Source organism: Melozone crissalis, unplaced genomic scaffold, assembly GCF_028551555.1.
Source record: "Melozone crissalis strain CALT ecotype California unplaced genomic scaffold, PUWL_Pcris_2 ptg000016l_1, whole genome shotgun sequence".
Taxonomy (NCBI): domain Eukaryota; kingdom Metazoa; phylum Chordata; class Aves; order Passeriformes; family Passerellidae; genus Melozone; species Melozone crissalis.
Genome location: NW_026535794.1, coordinates 17,494,279 through 17,514,525, shown reverse-complemented (window position 1 = coordinate 17,514,525; position 20,247 = coordinate 17,494,279). Strand labels below are relative to the sequence as shown.

The 20,247-nt window shown below is 37.9% G+C and overlaps 1 protein-coding gene across 1 annotated transcript in view; it reads left to right on the top strand.

The window, feature by feature from the left end:
- The window catches only part of MYO3A (myosin IIIA), a 104,554-nt gene that overhangs the window by 52,377 nt on the left and 31,930 nt on the right, over positions 1-20,247 (top strand). Inside the window, exons 10-20 of the mRNA XM_054273944.1 lie at positions 525-641; positions 1,408-1,512; positions 1,594-1,677; positions 2,547-2,749; positions 4,536-4,634; positions 4,735-4,849; positions 8,228-8,354; positions 9,094-9,304; positions 11,146-11,293; positions 18,094-18,247; positions 19,459-19,547. Coding sequence (XP_054129919.1) covers positions 525-641; positions 1,408-1,512; positions 1,594-1,677; positions 2,547-2,749; positions 4,536-4,634; positions 4,735-4,849; positions 8,228-8,354; positions 9,094-9,304; positions 11,146-11,293; positions 18,094-18,247; positions 19,459-19,547 — 1,452 coding nt within the window. The remainder of the gene's footprint in view (positions 1-524; positions 642-1,407; positions 1,513-1,593; positions 1,678-2,546; positions 2,750-4,535; positions 4,635-4,734; positions 4,850-8,227; positions 8,355-9,093; positions 9,305-11,145; positions 11,294-18,093; positions 18,248-19,458; positions 19,548-20,247) is intronic.

Below are 20,247 nucleotides of genomic sequence, written 5' to 3'. Positions count from 1 at the left end.
CTTGGTTCAGGGGAAACTGGCTCTGCAATAGCAAAGAACAATCACAGCAGAGGCTGCTTGTTAATAGGGAAAGATGCATCATTGTTTACATTAATGGGAAGAAAACAGTTGAACATCTGTGTTGTATCCTAACTGAGAGTAATGTTAGAGCAGCTGTAATGGCAGTTATGCACTCAATCAAAAGACTCTTGCTTGATAAGTTACATGAAACTTTAGTAGTAGAAATGTAGACAAGACTGTCTCATGGAAACATCTGATGAACTGAATGAAAGCAGTGCTTAACTCCTTTTTCTACAGCCATTTGAAGATCTGTAAGTATGTATTGTTCAAAGTAGGACAAAAAATTAGAAATGCCGGTGTGTTTGAAGATATTACTTACTTTTGATCATGATCCATTGTACTCCTGACTATAAATACCTTCCCTCCCCATCCTCGCCCATTGAAACTATATAAATATTTTATACATTTTCCTTGCATTCTTTTTCCCCCCATGTGATTGATGGTTTCTGTTCCCTCTCCACCAGAACACAGTAACGGAGCAGTTGCAGAAGGGTTATGCCAAGGACCAGATCTACACATACGTTGGGGACATTCTCATCGCTGTCAATCCATTTCGGAACTTAGATATTTATTCTGCACAGGTGTGAAAATTTAGGTTTTATTATTTTAAACTAGCACCAAATTCCACTAAAATATCAATATTTGCATTGACTATAAAGTAAGACCATTCTTGAGATTTATTTTAGCTTACTTTGAAAAACAGAATTACCAGTAGAGATGTTCTTTCAAGTGCACATTGACACAAATTCTTAAGACTTGCTGAATTTCAGCACAGAAATGAGAAACTCCAAAATAATTAATTTGTAGTGTCTTTATGTCTACAGTGTAGATCATGTGCAAAGCAATCCTGTAAAATGTTAACTGCTGTGAATCTGTCTCCTTATTATACAAAAGGGAATTTGGGTCCCTATTATACAAAAGGGGAAAGATATTAAATTCAGATCATGCAATAATTTGTGGTTATTAATTATCAGATACTACAGCTGCAGAGAAGATCTCAAGTTTTAACATCAATACCATGCAGAGATACTAATAGGAAGGGAAGCACAAAAAAATTTAAATAAGTTGAAACCATGATGTCTGACAACAGTAAATTTTCTCCTAATAAATTTAGTTTCATAAAGTAATCAGGACTAAAATTCTAGAAAATTGCACTTCATTTTTTAGCAGTTCTTATAGTCCCAAGTACATACAGATTCATGGTATAGTGAGTGCAGTAACAGCTCTTTTAGAAAACATCACTGCTGGAAACCTCAGCATGCTGTACACTAATCTAAAAATAAAACCAAACTTTAAAAAAAAGATTTTAAAGGACAGTGATAATGCTTTTATTTTTCTTACACTTAGCATTCCAAACTGTATATTGGAGCCAAACGGACTGCCAACCCTCCTCACATTTTTGCTATTGCTGACATAGGCTATCAGTCCATGGTGACATACAACTCTGACCAGGTATGGATGAGGTGTCTTAATTACATCCTCTGCCAGGCTGAGAGATATGTGATGAGCTCAGTCTTGCTCTCTTCTCTGCAGTGTATTGTTATTTCTGGAGAAAGTGGAGCTGGCAAGACACAAAGTGCCCATCTGCTGGTGCAGCAGCTCACTGTCCTTGGCAAGGTGAGTGGCAGAGGGGGTGTCTCTGTGAGGCTTTAAGGCTTTGCTATCCTGGATCTAAAGGGCTGAACCCATGGACAGGGCATTGGTTGTGGGGTGAGACTGCTCCCAAAGAACATTTTCCAAAGAACATTAGAACATGATGCTCATCTATCTACTCCTTCCTCCCTCCTAGAGTGATTTGGAAATATGCTGGGGTTTCCTCAACAGAAAGTACCCACTGCAATGAGGGCTGTGACTTAAGTCAGATCCCTGTTTGATTGAGACCCTTCAAGTCATCCAAGCAAGCAGTACTAAACAAAATCTTCTTCTTGCTTCTCATCTTTCCACAACCAGATTTCTATCAGTAGGACATAGTCATTCTGGGAAGTAGCCACCATAACTGTCTAAATAAAATGCCATTTTTAGCATGCCCGAGGTGAGATGAAAGCAAGCTAATGGATCGGTAGGGTGCAGTGGAACAGTAACCAGATACTAACAAGGATCCTAAAAGCAGATTGGCCATCTCAGAGCCACAAAACCACAGAAACCATAGAAATTAATTTATAGTGTTGTTATCATTATGTGTGTTATTTCTTCCAGACAGCCTTAGTTCTGAGAATTGCTATATTCTGGCAGATTTCATTTTATATATGTATATATATATATATATATATATATATATATATATATATACACATTTATCTATGTACATATATATATGTATATGTATATATATGCTTTTTTCTCCATATAATTATAATTTCCATGGGAATAGCTGCCCTGATTATGTCACACTTCACAATACCAATGAGAAGATTAAAGGAGCACCTAAAAATGCATTAATTTGAATAATCGCTGATAATTTGAAACAATGTCTTTTTCATATCCAGGCTAATAACAGGACTCTGCAGGAGAAGATTCTCCAGGTGAACAACCTTGTAGAAGCATTTGGGAATGCAGGCACTATCATCAATGATAACTCAAGCAGATTTGGAAAATATTTGGAAATGAAATTCACTTGTGGGGGCACTGTAGTAGGAGCTCAGATTTCAGAGTACCTCCTTGAAAAATCCAGAGTTGTCCACCAGGCAGTGTAAGTATGAAAGTTGTATTTGACCTATTTTAGGGGTTACAGAGTAGGCCTATGATGCAGGAAATCATCTTGGTTGAAAACATAAAGATGAATGAGGTACCTGGATGTTTTTCCTTAAAAGTTGTATATGAATAGCTTCTGAATCTGTAAGCTAGCTGAAAACTACTCCAGATTTTTTTTCCTTGCCTCCTGGGTTATTTAAACAAATCTTTTAAAAATGCCCATGTGCTACATAAAATAAGAATGTGCAAAGAATTAAAAACTTCCTAATAGTTCAGGTATACATTTCATTGTGGGATTTTGGAGTATTGTGTAAAGTGTATCACTTGGACTTGCTTCCTCTAAATTTCCTGTAGTATTGTAGCTTATTTCTTTGTTTGGTTGTTTTCTATTTCTGAACATCGAGTAGGATTTGTTTATAGAGGATTATGGGTCAAAGATTCCTGCCAAGAAGGACTTGGGGGTGCTGGTGGGTGAGAGGCTGGCCATGACCCAGCAATGTGCCCTCCCAGCCCAGAGAGCCAAACCTGCACTGGGCTGCATCAAAAGCAGCCTGGGCAGCTGGTCAGGGGGGAAAATCTGTCCCTGTACCCTGTTCTGGTGAGACCCCACCTGCAGTGCTGCATCCAGCTCTGGGGTCCCCACTACAGGAAATATCTGGAACTGTTGGAGAAATTCAATAGAAGGCCACCAAGATTATTAGATGGATGGAGCAGCTCTGCCACAAGGAATGGATGAGAAAATTGGGATTATTCAGCCTGGACAAGGGAAGGCTTTGGGGTGGCTTTGGGCTTTGCTGCCTTCCACCTGAAAGAAGCCTGCAAGAAAGATGGATAGAGACTATTTTGCAAGAACATGTAGTGACAGGATAAGGGGCAATAGATTTAAATTGAGAGAGAGCAGGTTTAGATTAAATTTTAGAAAGAAATTCTTTAGTGTGAGGATGGTGAGGCACTGAAACAAGTTGCCCAGAGAAGCTGAGGATGCCTCATCCCTGGAAGTGTTCACAGCCAGGCTGGATGGGTCTCTGAGCAACCCAGTCTAGTGAAAGGTGTCCCTGCCCATGACGAGGAATTTGAAACTAGATGATCTTTAAAGTCCCTCCCAACCCAAGCCATTCTATGGTTCTATGATCTAATGGTGCCCCTGAGACATAGACAAAGCAGAGGTTTGAACACAATTCCTTTTTGCCTTTCAGCGGTGACTGACTCGGGCATCTCAGGGCTCAGTCATGGTTGCAATTTTTCACCTTGTTTTTTCTCATAAGGAGCACAGGAACCTTGAATATGTAATAAACCTCTGCCCTAGGCTTGGGCATATAGCTTCTAGGCAAAGCATGCCAAGTCATAAGGCCCTTGTGCTGAATGTCTGCTTGTTGGTTCAGGACTAAAAGACACAACAGACCTTCTGCATTCAGTGAACCAAAAGCGTATACCTCTCACACAGTCAGAAGGTTTTTTGAAATAACTGGAGTTAAGCAGCCATTCAGTGTGGGTGGGTGAGGAATGTGCAAGATCTCGTAGAGGATCTACCAACTGCATCAAGGGCAGAGCAGCACTGAGCTGCTTTAGCACTGAGCAGCTGCCCTGGCAGTGTCAGGACAAACACAGAATGGCATGAAAAGGTGTTCACAGGAAGTTCTGTAATAAAGCATCTTTCAGAGTCCTCTGTCACTTTGTGCAAATCTTGCCTGTTATTAAAATAACATTTAGTAATAGTATGTGTGTAATTAATAAATGTAGCATGGTTATATTACTAAATCAGTTTGTTGTTTCTGTTGTTTCAGAGGAGAGAAAAATTTCCATATTTTTTATTATATTTATGCTGGTCTCGCAGAAAAGAAAAAACTGGCACATTATAAACTGCCAGAATATAGACCTCCCAGGTAATGCAGTTTATTTTTGCAGCAATTGATTACTAAGAAACACGGTGTTGAATTCTCAGCCTTGTTTACATTCTAACTCTGTATCCATCAACTCTTTCAGATATCTGCAAAATGACCATTTCAGAATAGTGCAAGATTTCATGAACAATAGCTTTTATAAGTCTCAGTTTGAATTAATAGAACAGTGCTTCAAAGTCATAGGTTTTACACTGGAGGTGAGTGCTGATAACCCTTTTTGTTTGTGAACTTCACCAGCTACCTTAATCAGGAAAAGCTTGTATGAAGCATTCAAATCTCCCTTGTTCCTTTAGCATATTGTGTTTGTGTTTTAGGATCTTGCATGGTCAACTTACTGTTATATAGTAACATTTAAATTTTTAAGGTTTCAAGGCATTGGTAAACCAATAAAATTATATTAGCCAACAAGGCTTTGAAATCACTGAACACAGCATAGCTGAGTAATTTGGGGAGGGGGGAGATTTTAACAAATTTAATGCATAGGAAATTATGTTGTAACTGTTTATTAGCCAATAATTTTAGGCCTGTGAGTATGAGCCTCATCTCAGTTTTAAGAGGAGGTCCATGGTGAGAGTTTTAAAAATTCATTGAGCTGATCTGAGTATTGATGAACTCAATACATTTTCACAACTCCGGGGATAAAGTTGATTGAAGTTCTTAAATCCTTTTGGAGATGAGTCTCATCACTAAACAGTAACTGAACCCATTTTTTCTTTATAATCTCATATCATTGCTCAGCTAGCTATTAAACCCCTCTCCTCAGTCTGTCTTTGGTAGAATTAAAATTAAAAAAGGACTGGATTTATAAAGGAAAAAAATCCCATTCTGTGACCTAGTTTTGCCTTACAAGAAGTGATGCATCACAGGTGTCATTTATCTCTGATTTTATTTATAAAAAAATAAATAGTAGAGGTATGAACCATACTGTATCTGTGAAATATAGCACTAGTGCGTCAGAATGGATGTATGTTTTCATTTCTCTGACAAAACTGTATGTGGTAAGAAGCTTTTCACAGAAAATTGCTCACTTCTGTTGACTGTTTCTGGCTTCCCTCAATGTAAATATTTGAAATAGCTAGCAGAACAGATGTATTCACCTATTTTGTTCCTTTAGAGTCACTTTTCATTAGGTTGTAGTAGCAGTGGCATTCACAGTCTCTTTCTCCTCTACATGTTATTCACAGCTGCATTTAGTAATATCACACCTTTGCTATCACATCCTTTCACTTGTGCTTTCACCTTTCCAGAAACAGCGTGAAAAGACATTCATGATTCAGCACTGATAGCAGTTTTGTCACAGCACCAGAGACCTTGATAAGTCCTAATTTAAAGCATGAAAAGCAGAAAGTCTGTTTTTGTTTCCAGCTCTTTTGTTCACTTGGATGGGTGGAAACAATAATCTTGATCACCCAAAAGAGGCCTTCCACATACATTGAAGATGCAGTTAGAAGCAGGTCACTGGCCGCATTGTGCAGTTCTAGCATGGGTCTTCACTTGATTAACTCAGCAAGCCACTGGGAGCTGAATCTGTGAAGAACTATCCACCTGTAGAGCCCTGCACTTTCAGAAGCAGGCTGAGCGCCATAGGCAATCTGCTTGTGGCTACTTGTGAGCCCCAGCCATGTCAGCCTGCCCTGAATCCTCTGAATGAACCTGTCCGAGGCTGTGCTTGCAGGAGTGAAGGAAGAGTCTTCTTCTCCCAGTGAGGTTCTGATATCGGATACGTGTGCAAAGACAATCTTTTTCAGTGAAAAAAATATCCCGTAGGACATTAAATTCCTTTCCTAAATTCACTTTTAGTAATGCAGCCTTAAGCTTTGACATTCATCTCAGTGCACAGAGGAACTTCTATATAAGGACGTTCAGTGTTTTATTAGCAGAAAGCCATGGACAGAAAAAATCTTGAGTTAAAACTGAGACCTAAACAAAGCTTTATTTCTTTGAAATTTGCTTTTAACTGACTGACAGGCTTTAAAAGTAACTACTGTCGGTACTCCCTGTCTTCAAATCACAGTTTTATTTCAGGCTGCACAGCAAAATTAGTAAGAAAGGACTGCCTGAGGGGAACAATAATTATGTTGTATGAGACAGATCAAGCCAGATTTCAAGCACACTGGAAAAGGGCAGAAAAATGTCAGCAGTTATACATATTGTACAGCATGATGGCAGAAGTTATGCTATCCATTTCTTTGCATTTCAACTGTCCCTAAGCTTAAAATGAAAATGAGTACTTAATCCTAAGTAAACTGTGTGCCAATTATCCTCAGCATAATTTTTTAGAGTGAGTTTATCCAGTTTGTCTTGCTGTCACTGGAATCACTATTTATTAACTGCTAGATTAACTTCTGAAAGTGTTGAAAACAAGCTCAAGTATTCTAAAGCAATTAGAGATTTTATCTGAGTAAATGATGCCTGACATGGTACCAACAAAGGATTGAATAATATGGATAAAATGCTATGAAATTATAAAAAGTTCATAGTTATAAAATACCAATCAGATTTTCAAAACTACTTCTTATAAAACTGCTACAAAAGTTTTCAACCTGCTATTTATAAATTATACCATTACTGTATGCCTCAAAACACACAGTGTTACAGACTACTAGTCTGCTTTACAGGTACACCTAGAATTTTCTGAGTAAAAACACTCAGATCATCAGGTATAATGATAAACCTTCACCATTCAGATGAAAATTTGCAGTTAAAATCTAAGTCCAACCTGCAATGAAAGCATTATTTTACTAACTTCAAATATTATTTGAAATTTATGTATTTGTGTATAGGTACTTAATTTACTGACTATATCACTTCACTGTCCAGAGTAATAGCAGCCTTTTTCATGACAGAGTCCCTTTTCACAGAATCATGGCATTAACTAGATTGGAAAAGATCTTTGAGATCATCAAGTACACCCTATAACCTAACACCACCTTACCGACTAAACCATGGCAGAACCTCCCAAATGATTTGAAATCTAAATTTGTTTAAGCAAAGTCCATATTAAGATGCTTTGGTGAGCTCCTAACTGATATTTTGAAGGATAAAGTGCTTTGTCAAATCAGAGATGTGAGGCCTCACTCTTCTCCTAGTGAAACTTTTTCTGATGAGATTGGTTGGAGATGATACAGACCTAATATTTGGAGTACCTTGTTTCCATGATGCAGGAAACATCAATACAGATTTTTTTTCTACTTTTTGTTGATCTAGGTATTAAATCTTTTGACATGTTTGCCCCTGCAGATACAGTGAAGAGCAGCTGTAAATAACCTCTGAATTCTTTCTGAGTAAGGGGGTATGCACACCATTTTTATTTCCTTACTTCCTGTCAATCCTGTCCTGTCAACAAGTACAGAAGAGAGGTTGGGCTATGGTTTGACTTGTCCTCTTTGACTGTCTTACTCTTGAAAGATTTGGCTAAGTAGAGAATGGGAATAATTGCTGAGAACAGCACTCCTAGAAGTAGTGGGCACGTGGCAGACAGCAGGAAACAACACACATGTATATGCCCATGGCACAAACCACAGAGACAAATTACCTGGCTGTTAAGTATTGCATTTTTTTAATATACTTTTCAGGAACTTGGAAGTGTGTACAGTATCCTGGCTGCCATTTTAAATGTGGGTAACATTGAATTTTCTGCAGTAGTATCTGAACATATGATTGACAAGAGCAACATTTCCAATCCAGTAGCCCTTGAGAACTGTGAGTGGTTTTTTCTTGATTTAACATTGTTTTTCTTTAGTTTTCGTTGCAAATTTATTTTATTGTAAAAGGTATCAATGAAAACTGTATTCCCATGGAAATTTTGCAAGAATAATTAAAAACTGAAGGTAGATTAATTCTAATCCCACCTGAATTCAAATGCAAAAAAGAAAAAAATTTCCATGTTATGCATCTTATTTGACTAACCAGTTCACTGGCATACAGGAAACATGACTAATACTGCAGATGCCTGAAAAAAATCTTTGGAATTTTTCCAAGGTTATTTGAACATTTGATGGAGAACCGCATTAACACATTGAATAGTTTTTTCCCAGTTTCTTTCTCAGCTGCTCATTACTTGTTCCCCACATGTGCCTGTGGAAATATGGCTCACTAATTCTTTGGAAGGGATTCCTTACATTATAAGCTGCTAGGAGGTAGAGGAGGCAAAGGGGCAAAGGTTCTCCAGAAATTTGCTACACCTTCTCAGTAATTACACCTGGCACCTGGGGAGATAATGAAGTCTTCACACTATCTTCTTGCATGTTTTCTTGCCATAGAAAAATATTGTGGAACAGGGAAAGAAGCACCCCTTTTTTGGAGCAAAAGGAGAACAGCAGTGACTTGTACGAGTGGGTTATAACTGAGAGGGGTATTCACACCTCACAGCTTGGGTACTTCTTACACAGTCACCTGCCAAAATCTGTCTGTGAGCTATGCCTGTGACATTCCTTCCCAGGTGCATCCCTGCTGTGTATTCAGGCAGATGAGCTGCAAGAGGCCCTCACCTCTCACTGTGTAGTGACTCGAGGAGAAACAATTATTCGCCCCAACACTGTGGAAAAAGCCACAGATGTCAGAGATGCCATGGCCAAAGCACTCTATGGGCGCCTCTTCAGCTGGATAGTCAATCGCATCAACACTCTACTCAAACCTGACAAACATTTAAGGTAAAAGGAGATTTTGTAGAATAAAGAGATATTCTTTCTGTGGTAATAATGTTGTCTTACACTAGACCATTTCGTGTAGTTCAATTCTTTTCCTCTGCTGCTTTTTTGTTTGTGACCCCACCATGTCGAAAATGGTTTGTCCTGTTCATAGTATACAGTGAAAATACCGTAGATGAGGTTGGAAAAGCATCTGGCGTTTTCCTGTTGATCTTTACTCATTTAACCTTTTCTTTTCCGTTTGTATTTTTAACCGTTTTAACTTTTAACCCTTTTTCTTTTGTATTTTTTTTTCAGAGTAAACTTTTGATATTCATCATAGGTCAAATTCTGCTCTGATTTACACTGGTGCTGTTGCTTTTGTCACTGTTGTTATAAGCATGGTTTCATATATGTGTGGGAATAGTTTTTAAACATATTTACTGGAGGTATTGTCCACTTTACCTTTAAAAGGTGACATTTTAAACACCATGTCAATAGCAAATGGCTTTGGTTTGCAGATCTGGATTTCCTGGATTTTTTCTTTTTAAACATCAAAGAACAGCCAAGGTGGCAAACCTAAATTTTGCCTAAACTTTTAAGTATTTGGTTATAGCAGAGAAACAATAAACAGAACTTTAATCAGTAAGTGATAGGATAAAATCCATTATAGATGGGGCAGCACTTCTAGCCTGTGTACCTCTCTCAGTTGTCTGTTACAGAGCCCGTTTCAAACTGAACACTTACTTATTATGCTGGTGAAGAGGGAGAAAATTCAACCTGAAATGCTCACTATTAAAAAAACCCAAACAACTTTTGCTTGATTTTGTGGTAGTAAAATAATTTGCATTTTCTGTTTTTATGTAATTAGCTCTGAAAAAGGAATGAGGCAGATAAATTTTAGCAGTCTATTAATCAAAAATGTAATTTTGAGACAGATTAAATAGTCACCAAATTCAGATCTCTCCACAATGGAATGCTTCCTTTTTTGAGATGGACTTCACAAAAAAGTTTAAGTGTTACTCATGAGTGTCTTTAGGCTGATTCTTAATTTCTGATTTCCTAAATCTCTATTTAAAAATTGGTTACAGATAGCCCCTCAAAGAGGTTTTATAGAAAGAATGTGATTTATATTTTACTTGCCTAGAAAGGTCACTAATGTCAGCCTCAGTTTGTTATAAAATTATATCATCTTAATTTTTTGCTTCAGCAAATAAGTATTAGAGCTTTTTTCCAGTTGCAGACATGGTCACATATCTTGAGTATGCCCTACTTAAAATATCAAACCAAAGTTTTGCCAGTGCTTCTCTGGATTTTAATTGGTAATTTAAATTCATACTACATCCCAGTGCATAAAGTAGCTATTTAGCTACATAAAAGGTCTAGCTAGTCATTCTTTCTACTTTAATGTTAAATTAAGCAATTTTAATTGTTATGAGTAAGTAATATGAACAAATAATACTAAATGACAACAGTCTTTAATTTAAGGATGCTGGTGAGTAAAGCTTGTGTTATTCCAAGAGAAACAAAAAGAACTACATGTTCTTTTTGTACTGTAGTCAACTTTTTAGAATAATTACTTACAAATATTAGTGTAAGGATAAAATTGTAAATCCCCTATTCACTTATCAGTTGACTTGGTTGTTGTGTATCTGGTCTGCATTGCAGTAATCTTTGAATTGATCTGCATTTATGTATTTCAAACTAACACCTCTTGTCATTTTCAGAGAGATCTGGTTCAGCAAAACCTATCCTGTCTAACTGGTGTACAGATTTGGCCCATGATTTCCTTTTGTGAAATAGTAATGAAGGTAGTTAATGAAAAATAAAGATACGACAATGAAAAGTATATTTCATCTTTGCAGTGAAAATGATGATGGCTTGAATATTGGAATTCTCGACATCTTTGGCTTTGAGAATTTCAAAAAAAATTCTTTTGAACAACTGTGTATCAACATTGCCAATGAACAAATTCAGTTCTACTTCAATCAACATGTCTTTGCCTGGGAACAGGTATGTGTTGGTTATTTGGATTAAGCTTTAGTATTACTAAACACATCAAATATACAGCTTTCAGTATTACTGAATGTATAAAACCTTGTCTCAAGAAACTACATTGTTCCTTCTCCATGATAGCTTGTAAATAGCAGATCTTAAAAAATGTTTTTTAAGTATGTTTTCCATGAAGCAGTGCTTGCTATTTGCAAGTAAAATGCCAACATAAAATGCATTAAACTTGAAATTTACAGTAACTAAGCAACATAACATTGTGCACTGTGATAATCTGATTGATGCAAATGCAATGTTGTTTTCTTGAGGAATAATGAGTGTTGTAATGTATGATTCTCTAGTAAAAAAGTAAATGAGTGGTAACAAAATTTTGAAAGTGCAGGGTTAATAATAGTTTACTAATATGCTTAATGAACACTGTAATTCCATTATTAAAACCTGCAAATCTCACAATTATTTCTTTCTTCTTGAGAAACTAGATCATATCAGCTGTATAATGATGGATTTAATCTCAGTAATTTGCTTTAAAGCAGAGAAAAGGAATAGCATTGTAAATATAAAAGTTTATGAATTTGGAGAGGAGAGGGGAAAAATGTCAAAAAATCATCTCAACTTTGTAAATAATTTCAGGAGAATTAAATTGACCCCCTTTAAATCATTATTCAATATTGTTCTTTGAAGAAATAACATTTCAAAGGGAAAATAAAAGATCTTGATGAAAATTTAAATATTTCAGAGTTCTCTATGGCAGAACAATCAGAATTCAAACCATAGGTGAAATTATACTTTTGTTGTTTTACTGAAATTATTTGGTTTATGATACATGTATTAATATTCTCCTGAATTGTAATTTTAATTGTTAGTAGAAACAGAGTATTTTGTCAGTCAGAAACAGTTAATCACTGTGTCTCTAAAGGCTGAGACAGATACAGGTTTGGAATGTGTCCATGTATGCAGGTGTCTACGTGCATGTACATGCATGTGTCAGTCTAGAGGTGTATACATTATGTGTAATATGACAATCTTTTTTTTTTGGCTCAATGTTTTATCCTCTTCCCGATTATTTCAGGAGATGTTGTCTTGCAGTCCTGAATCTTGTAGTTGTTTTTATAGAGTTATGTGCAAGATTACCAACACAGGTGTTTCCTTGGTTTTAATATCATCTGAGAACCAGAGAAAATTTACTAGATCTACTGTAATAACTTGGGCATCTTCTTTCCAAATTACACAAGTTCACAAAAGAAGGGCACTTGGATATTGCTGTTTCTAACAGTTGGGAGATGGAAACAGCACAGACTGCAGCATCAGTATTTATTCCTGTCAGAGCCAGGCACTGACCAGGTCCCATGGACTTGCATATGTCCACTTTGCTTCAATGTTCACTAACTTGATCCTCCCATGCTAAATTTAAGTCTTCCTTGCTCCAGAATTTTCCCCTGGTCTCAGGGACCTGGGATTATCAGTCAAGACCCATGCAAAGAAGGCATTGAATATCTCAGCCTTTTCCGTGTCATCCACAAACTTGTTCAGCAGCAGGACCACATTCTCCCTAGTTGCCTTTTGTTGCTGAGAGACCAGCCTTGGCATTCTTAGCCCTATTCCTGCACCCAAATAATGTTTTAATCTTCCTTTTCTTTTTTAATTAGAGTCAAGTTTAGTGTAATCTGCCTTTACTTGTTTCTAGGTATCCTATTTCAGAACTTTTTGGCCAGACCTATATTATTGCAGAGGTTTGAGGTGTCACTGTGCAGTAGGAACAGTTTGCTCCCTTGCATGTGCTGTGCTTCACCATGGTCAGAGTGGTTATTCTGCTACTGAGCAGGTGGGGGGAAAAATGAACTTCTTATTTTGACAATATATAGTTTGCTCATTTCTCCCTGTAGGAAGTTAGTCCAACTCCTCTATAGACTCCATGAAAGGGAAAGGTAATCTCTATTTACAGAATCTCTAAGTACATCAATTTTACCCATTTCCATTCATTCTCTCACAGATTACATGGACTCACAGATACATAGAATGCACCATGGTGTGGGTGGGTGGGTGTGTCTGTATTCAAATGGTCTGGCCAAGAACATTTCTGAGTGACATGTAGAATAATGGACAGCAGCTGGCAAGTCTTCATCATGTCTCTTAGGTTCTTCTTGCTAAAATAGCTTTTGGACATATCCTTTACAGCCTTTAGCAGTCATTCTTTGCCTCAAAGATATTACTACAGGAGTGCAGAATGAACCATGCAGATTAAGTTCATGCAAGTGTGGGTGTAAATCTGCCCCTTTCAGAGACGGGAAATGAGAAATGTGTTATTCTGCATTACAACCCAATGGCACAGAAGGATTTGTGGTGTGATTCAAAGTCATTATAAGACATCACCTTTCACTTATTCATTACATGGTTGTCCCAGTTTTGCATCACAAAAACAGCTTTGAGAAAGCAGGTGGCTCCAGAATCTTTCCTGTTCTCTGTAAGGACTCTGCTGTGTTAACTCTGCTGTTTAATTGTAAACTAAAATAAAATATTTCACTGATGTAAAACAAACACTAGGATGACCTCTGCCCTTTGCTGATGTATCTGCCTGACTTTACAAATTATTTTATGTGCAAGGGTTTGTGTCTTAGAGTCTAAAAGAAAGAAGTTATATTTACGAGAAGGCTGATGCCAGAAGTCACCAAGATCTTTGTTAACTTTCCCTTAGCCCTGACTGTTGTGCTGCTGGAGCTGTCCTGTCATGGGACCCAGGCTGGTGTCTCTCCACAGCCCTGTGCAGTGCCAGACAGACATGTCAGACTGCGCTGTGCTACCTCAGAAATCTGTAACACAGCTCTGCACTGTACCCTGTAGATATACCCAAGGAAGACTGAAGAATTTAAACACTTTTATACTTCCCTCAAGAGACATAAAATGTACAGATACATTGTTTTTTCATTCCTCTCCCTGTTTTGCTCTGTTCAATATCATATCATATGCAATTTGATGAAATTTAACAGATCTGCTGGGAAGCTGAGGCCTAACTGGTTGATTACAGTTTAGTTTGTCATTAACTCATGTTCACCTGGTAAGTAGTGATTATGTCATCAGAGAAGGGGAATCATATTTAGGCAACTTGACCAATGAAGCCAAGTAGTAAATACACTCATAAGACTGAATTTTACTTTCAGTGTTGCAGGTGAAATTGTTTTATCATTGTCAGTGGTCTCTTTTCTGCATCTGAATCTGAAAAGCATTCACAGTTTTGCTTTCCTTGGAAGTCTGGCCCACAAAAAAAAACCAAAAAAAAAACCAAAAAAAACCACAGTAGTGACAGGGGTAGAAGAAAGGGACAGTGGTACTATCAGGTACTATCACAACCTGAGGCTCAGGGTGTCAGCTAGAGTGGAGTGTCTGTGGGCCAGCATGGACAAATCAATTCAAAATTAAGAGAATTCATTCTTTATTGTTGACTTAATGTTTGCATTTAAGAATAAAGGCTTTTAGGCCTGAATGCAATCTCCTTTCCCTAATTTAACAGAAAGACTGAAGTGGGTATATAGTTTAAGATAAAGATAGTGTAGATTCCCACTAGTTAATAGAGACAAATAGATACATCCCTATCTCTGCTGACTGGGGAGAGAATGTGGCCTCTCAACTTAGTCACTGCTGTTTGTTTTGCCAGCACAAGGGGTTTTTTTGATCAATACAAAGCAAAGCAGAATTTTTGGATCTTCAGTCCTGTCCTTCAAGGTGTTCCCCTTACATATTAGATACTGTTATGTGTTTCATTCAGCTCCATGATCTGCAGGTCACAATGTCCAGCAAGACAGCCTTCCTATTCCTTTCTCATTTGTCATTCCCTTGTAAGAAGTAAAAGGTGTAACGGCAGATAGCTAAAACATTTTGGAAAGTAGCAAGTTTGCTGTCAGTTGGAAGGATGATAATTTTTGTACTAAATGTATTTAATGTTTATTTTACATTCTCATGGCAACCTAATCTTCTAGTTTCAGCTGGAAAAGGTTCCTTGTGAGTAAGTCTCTGGTGTCCCCATTTAAACCAAAGTGTCATCATAAAATGTTCTTGGTAAAATGGCATTACTTTATTAAACATGAAGACCATTTCCTAATGCATTTTGTAATTCTTTATTACCATTGAAACCAGGCGGTACAAGCTAATGCTACATAGGTTTGATCATAGGAAAGATACTAAGTAATACTCAGATGAGATGGGAGCCCAATTAATAGTGTAATTTAATTATTTCTTTTGACATCCCATCCACAGGAATACTTTCTAATAGATTATGCTTTAGAATTTCAAGAAGTAGCTATTTTGTGGAGCTTTCTTGTCACAAAACATCACAGGGGATTACAAAATCCTGTAGCTGATTCATCTTATTAATTCAAATAAGACCTGTTTCATTACAGTTTTATGATGTCCATCATTAATGCTTTTATACTTGCTGCTTGTATCCTAATGATGTGGTTGAAACAGCACTGCATCAGAAAATGTAGTACAGTATCATTTCTGAGTCATCTGTCACACTGGTGCCTGGCTTGGTCATCAGCTGTCCTTCAGGAGCCTGTGGGAAGTGATGGAGGGAACTCCTTCATGTCCTGCTGGGGAGATGGCAGCATCACCAAAGCTGTCAGGGCTGACACTTGTCCAGTTGTGAGACACAAAGGACACAAACTCAGTGGTCACACACACTGCAGGCTTGGGGGTCAGGCCCTGTGTGCTGCCTGGGCAGGGAGGGGAGCAGGTGTTGCTGTTATAGCATGGTAGTACAGCTTCTAAGAGTTCCTTTCTTTTTGAAGGAGAACAATTTTATCAGCTCTCTAAACCAACCTCTCTCACAAGTATTTGAAGTTGGAAACAGTTTATGACTAGAAAACAAAAGTTTATGGTTGAGGATGTCCGAGTGTCACAGAAACGCTCTCCTCTGACAGACCATCCTGAGCAATCTCTTCCCCTTGCCCCCTTGATAAGGGCACTCCAGATAATATACTGCACATCCTGAGCAGTAACATCTGGTTCCATGAACATCTGTGTGTCAGTGTAGCTGTAGCCCTCAGTTAAACTGCCCTTACTCCCATGTTATCTCTGGGAGATAACACAGACTCATTCCCTTTCTGCCACCAGCTCCTACAGGTATATAATTAACTTCTCACCTATATCTGTGATGCATTTATTACTCCCCTGTCTTGTCCTGCTACTCAGGTCATTGATTACATTAAAAAGCAAAACTCCACCTGTCCACTGCTTCAGGGGAGACACGAATGAGGTTAATCTTATTTGTCTCAAATGAGGAGTCCTCAGGGGGCTGTAGGTAAGATTCTTACTGATTACACCGTTGTGTGGCATAGAAACTGAATTTTAACCTTTCCTTAGAGTGAAGTGTCCTGGGAAATTACATCAATCTGGATACTGGAAGGGTTTAGATATATAGTTCATGTCCTCTTTCAAATGGATCAGCAGATTTTTATTTGTGTTTGTATTTTTAGAGCAGTCTTATTGATTTTATGCCTTTGTTGTTTCTCTGAGATTAAGAGGTATGAAACAGATGCTTTTCTGTTGTATATGAAAGTGAACTTCTTTTTTAAATGCTCAATGTGTTGCCTTCTTCACTCATTCAGACTCAAGTGAATGACACATAAGGAGAGGTCTTCCAAGGTTAGAGGTCTTTGAACTCATTAATATTAGCCATCATTCATTTTTGTGACATTCTTCTCACAATGTGTTCAGGATGGCAAAACTGTGATGTTAACACCATACATGAATACAACACTTATAAAGTCTATCCTTTGGCAGAGGGATGATTTTAAAGTTGATCAAAAGCTCTGTGTTTCACAGTACAGCCTGCACAGGACTGAAGGCATCCCTGGCACAAACAGCAGAATTGTGTGGTAGAAAACTGCTACTGGTTTACCTAATTCCAACAAAAATAATGGGGGGTGGTAGTCCCTAGAGCAACTTTCTCTTGGTAAATCTGCAACTGTCCTCTGCCTTCTAAAGGATTAAGGAAGGTCATTCTTGTATTCTCCAGCTATAATCTAAATTATAGTAAAGATAAAACCATTGCAACATGCTGTGGACGCTTTTGGGTTTTGGTTTTTTTCTTAGTCTGGGAGGAATCCAGATATTTGCAGTCTTCAGGAAAAAAACAGCCAGACCAAACCAAATAAAAAAAGCAAACAAAGTCCACCCCACTAGCTTTTCTGCTGTTTTTAAATCTTGCTGAATACTTTTCCCTAGTTTCTTAAAATGAATGAGAACGTGTTAGAAGCAAATCTGAGGCAATTTATTCAATTCTGAGGAAGTATGTACCCAATTCTTTAATTTTTAGAAAGTATGTGCACCTTTCTTCTCCACTTAAGAATTTTTCCAGGTGTTTGAGGAGGGTGATCAAACAAGTAAAGCCACTGGAACCTGTAGTCACTTCTGTAAATCTTAGCCATCACTTGGATCTGAGCAATGAGTAGCAATGAGTTGGGAATGTAAATATAGCTCTAAATGGTTAAGAAATTTTCTACATTTCAGACCAGGGAAATAAATAGACCCTGAGGTCTCTATTTGCAAACAATATACTTTATCTTCTTCAACTGTCTTTAATTCTTGCTATTCCTCTAAAGTACCAAATATGCCATAGGAGTACTGAATTTACGTATTCAAAACCAAAATCCCAGCTGACATTTATTTCTGCAAAACCTTGATGGCTTTAGCCCTGAGGCACACTCTCTCAATGCAGTTTTAATTTGCTACAATTGACAGTTTGTGAATTATTTTCTGAAGGGGTTCTGTGTACCCAGACAAAGCGTGCCTTCTGTTTCTTGCTGCAGAATGAATACCTTTATGAAGGTGTTGATGCAAGAGTTATAGAATATGAGGACAACAGGCCCCTCCTAGACATGTTCCTGCAGAAACCAATGGGTTTATTGTCTCTGCTGGATGAGGAAAGTCGATTCCCACAAGCAACAGATCAGACACTTGTAGGTAAGTATGTGGTTCATTTCACAGTTTTGCAGCTTGTTTTCTGTTCAGTTTCTGTTTGGCATGTACAGTTCAGACTACATGCTAGTTATGCTTTTAGTGAGCCCCCATTTCAGTGTCACAGGGTGTTTGAGGGAGGCATACATGCTGGGATGGTTGTGTCCTTGAAGTTCATAGGAAAACATCAAGAGTAAAATAAACTTAAGCTGCTGATCCAGGTTTAAAGTTCTCCCACCTTCAGGAATTTTTTGGTGCAGAGCTTGAAGAGTAAAGATCAAACTGAGTTAAAACTCTAGGTTCATAGACCAAGAGTTTGCAAAGTTCAGTCATGCTCAGCTCTGAGTTTTTGATGAGCAATATTTGAGCAAGAAGTTTAATACTTTTGAAGAGTAATGACTGCAACGATGCTTCAGTGACTTCTAGCAAATTATGCTTTCTGAGTGTTTTCTATTCACAAATTAAAATTAAAACACCTAAAGTCATTGTAATTCAGATCTTGAATATTTCAGTGCTGTTGAGTAACTGCAATTACCATTGACTTCATTATTTCAGTGGTATTTCTGTGCAGATAAATCCTGGTTTTACTCATTTTTGAATGTACAAAGTGTCAAATGCGAATTTTAGCCAACACCCAATCCGAAAACCTAATAACATCCAGTAACAATGCCCATGTTAAAGCAATTATATGAGCTTGCTGTACTTTTATCCTCATGCTTTTTAGTCTACAACACAGAAGCATTTAATCAGTGAATGTTTCTTCACAACTCCTCAAGGAATCTGTAGGAAAGATTTCTGCATTGTTTCATATATGTAGATAAAAATCTTGGAAAGGAAAGGCCTGGAAGTGTTCAAAACATGTGAATGTGGCACCTGGGGACATGGCTTAGTAATGAACAGAGTGGTGATGGATTAAGGGTTGGACTCAATGATCTTAGACATCTTTTCCTACCTTAATGATTCTGTGATTCCATGATTTTCTGAGGTCACACATTAAAAAATTGGAACAAAGCAAGTAACTTGTCCAAGAGTTCCCATATTCTCTATCCAGTGTCTTTTGTTACAAGACCATTATGATATCTCTGTCCTTGAAAACATCACAAAACATCTGTTTTGTGCCTCTATGTTAGCTGAGAAGTCTCCTTAGAGGGAAACAGCTTCAGAAGAGAATGATTGTACAGCAACTCCAGTAAGATAAGCTATGTGTTTCCTTTCAGAAAAATTTGAAGATAACTTGAAATCAAAGTATTTTTGGAGACCCAAAAGAGTAGATCTAACCTTTGGAATTTATCATTACGCAGGAAAGGTAAGACACCTGATGATGTTAGTTGGGGATTGTGGAATGGTAGGACTGGAAGGAAGTAGAAGAGATCATCTGGGTTGATTGTCAACTGCTGTCTCTTCAGTCCAGACATGGGAATGTTGGCAGTGCCTTACATATCAAAAGTAAATTGAAAAGTTATTATCCCTCATTTGAAAAAAAAAAAGCAGTAGCAGGAGTGTATTTTTCTTAAATGTCACCAGGTAAATGAACTGACTGTATTACAGAAGACCCAAAACATAACTGGTATGTAATGCTACTCAGTGCTCTTCCTCTTAGCTCCTCAAAGTCCTGCACCATGCTTGTTCCCACTGTTTCTAACCAGGACCCAACTCCATTCTTTCTATTGCCTCCTATATGCCATCAACCTTTCTTAGTTCTGTTCTTTGTCATCAGCCAGACAGAGAGTGCCTGCCTGCCTTCCTTCCTTCCTTCCTTCCTTCCTTCCGCCACTTCCACCACTTCCACCACTTCCGCCACTTCCTTCCTTCTTCCCTCCCTCCCTCCCTCCCTCCCTCTTCTAAAGGGTACAGAGTGAGCACTGATGTCTCTCATGGGAAACCATGTTGGGTCTGTGCAGTGCTGGACCAGCGGGCCTGGGAGGAGACAAATACTGCCCATCAGCAGTATTCCATGATGGAAAATACCTTACCCCTACAAGAGCTACAAAGAGCCTCTTGTAACT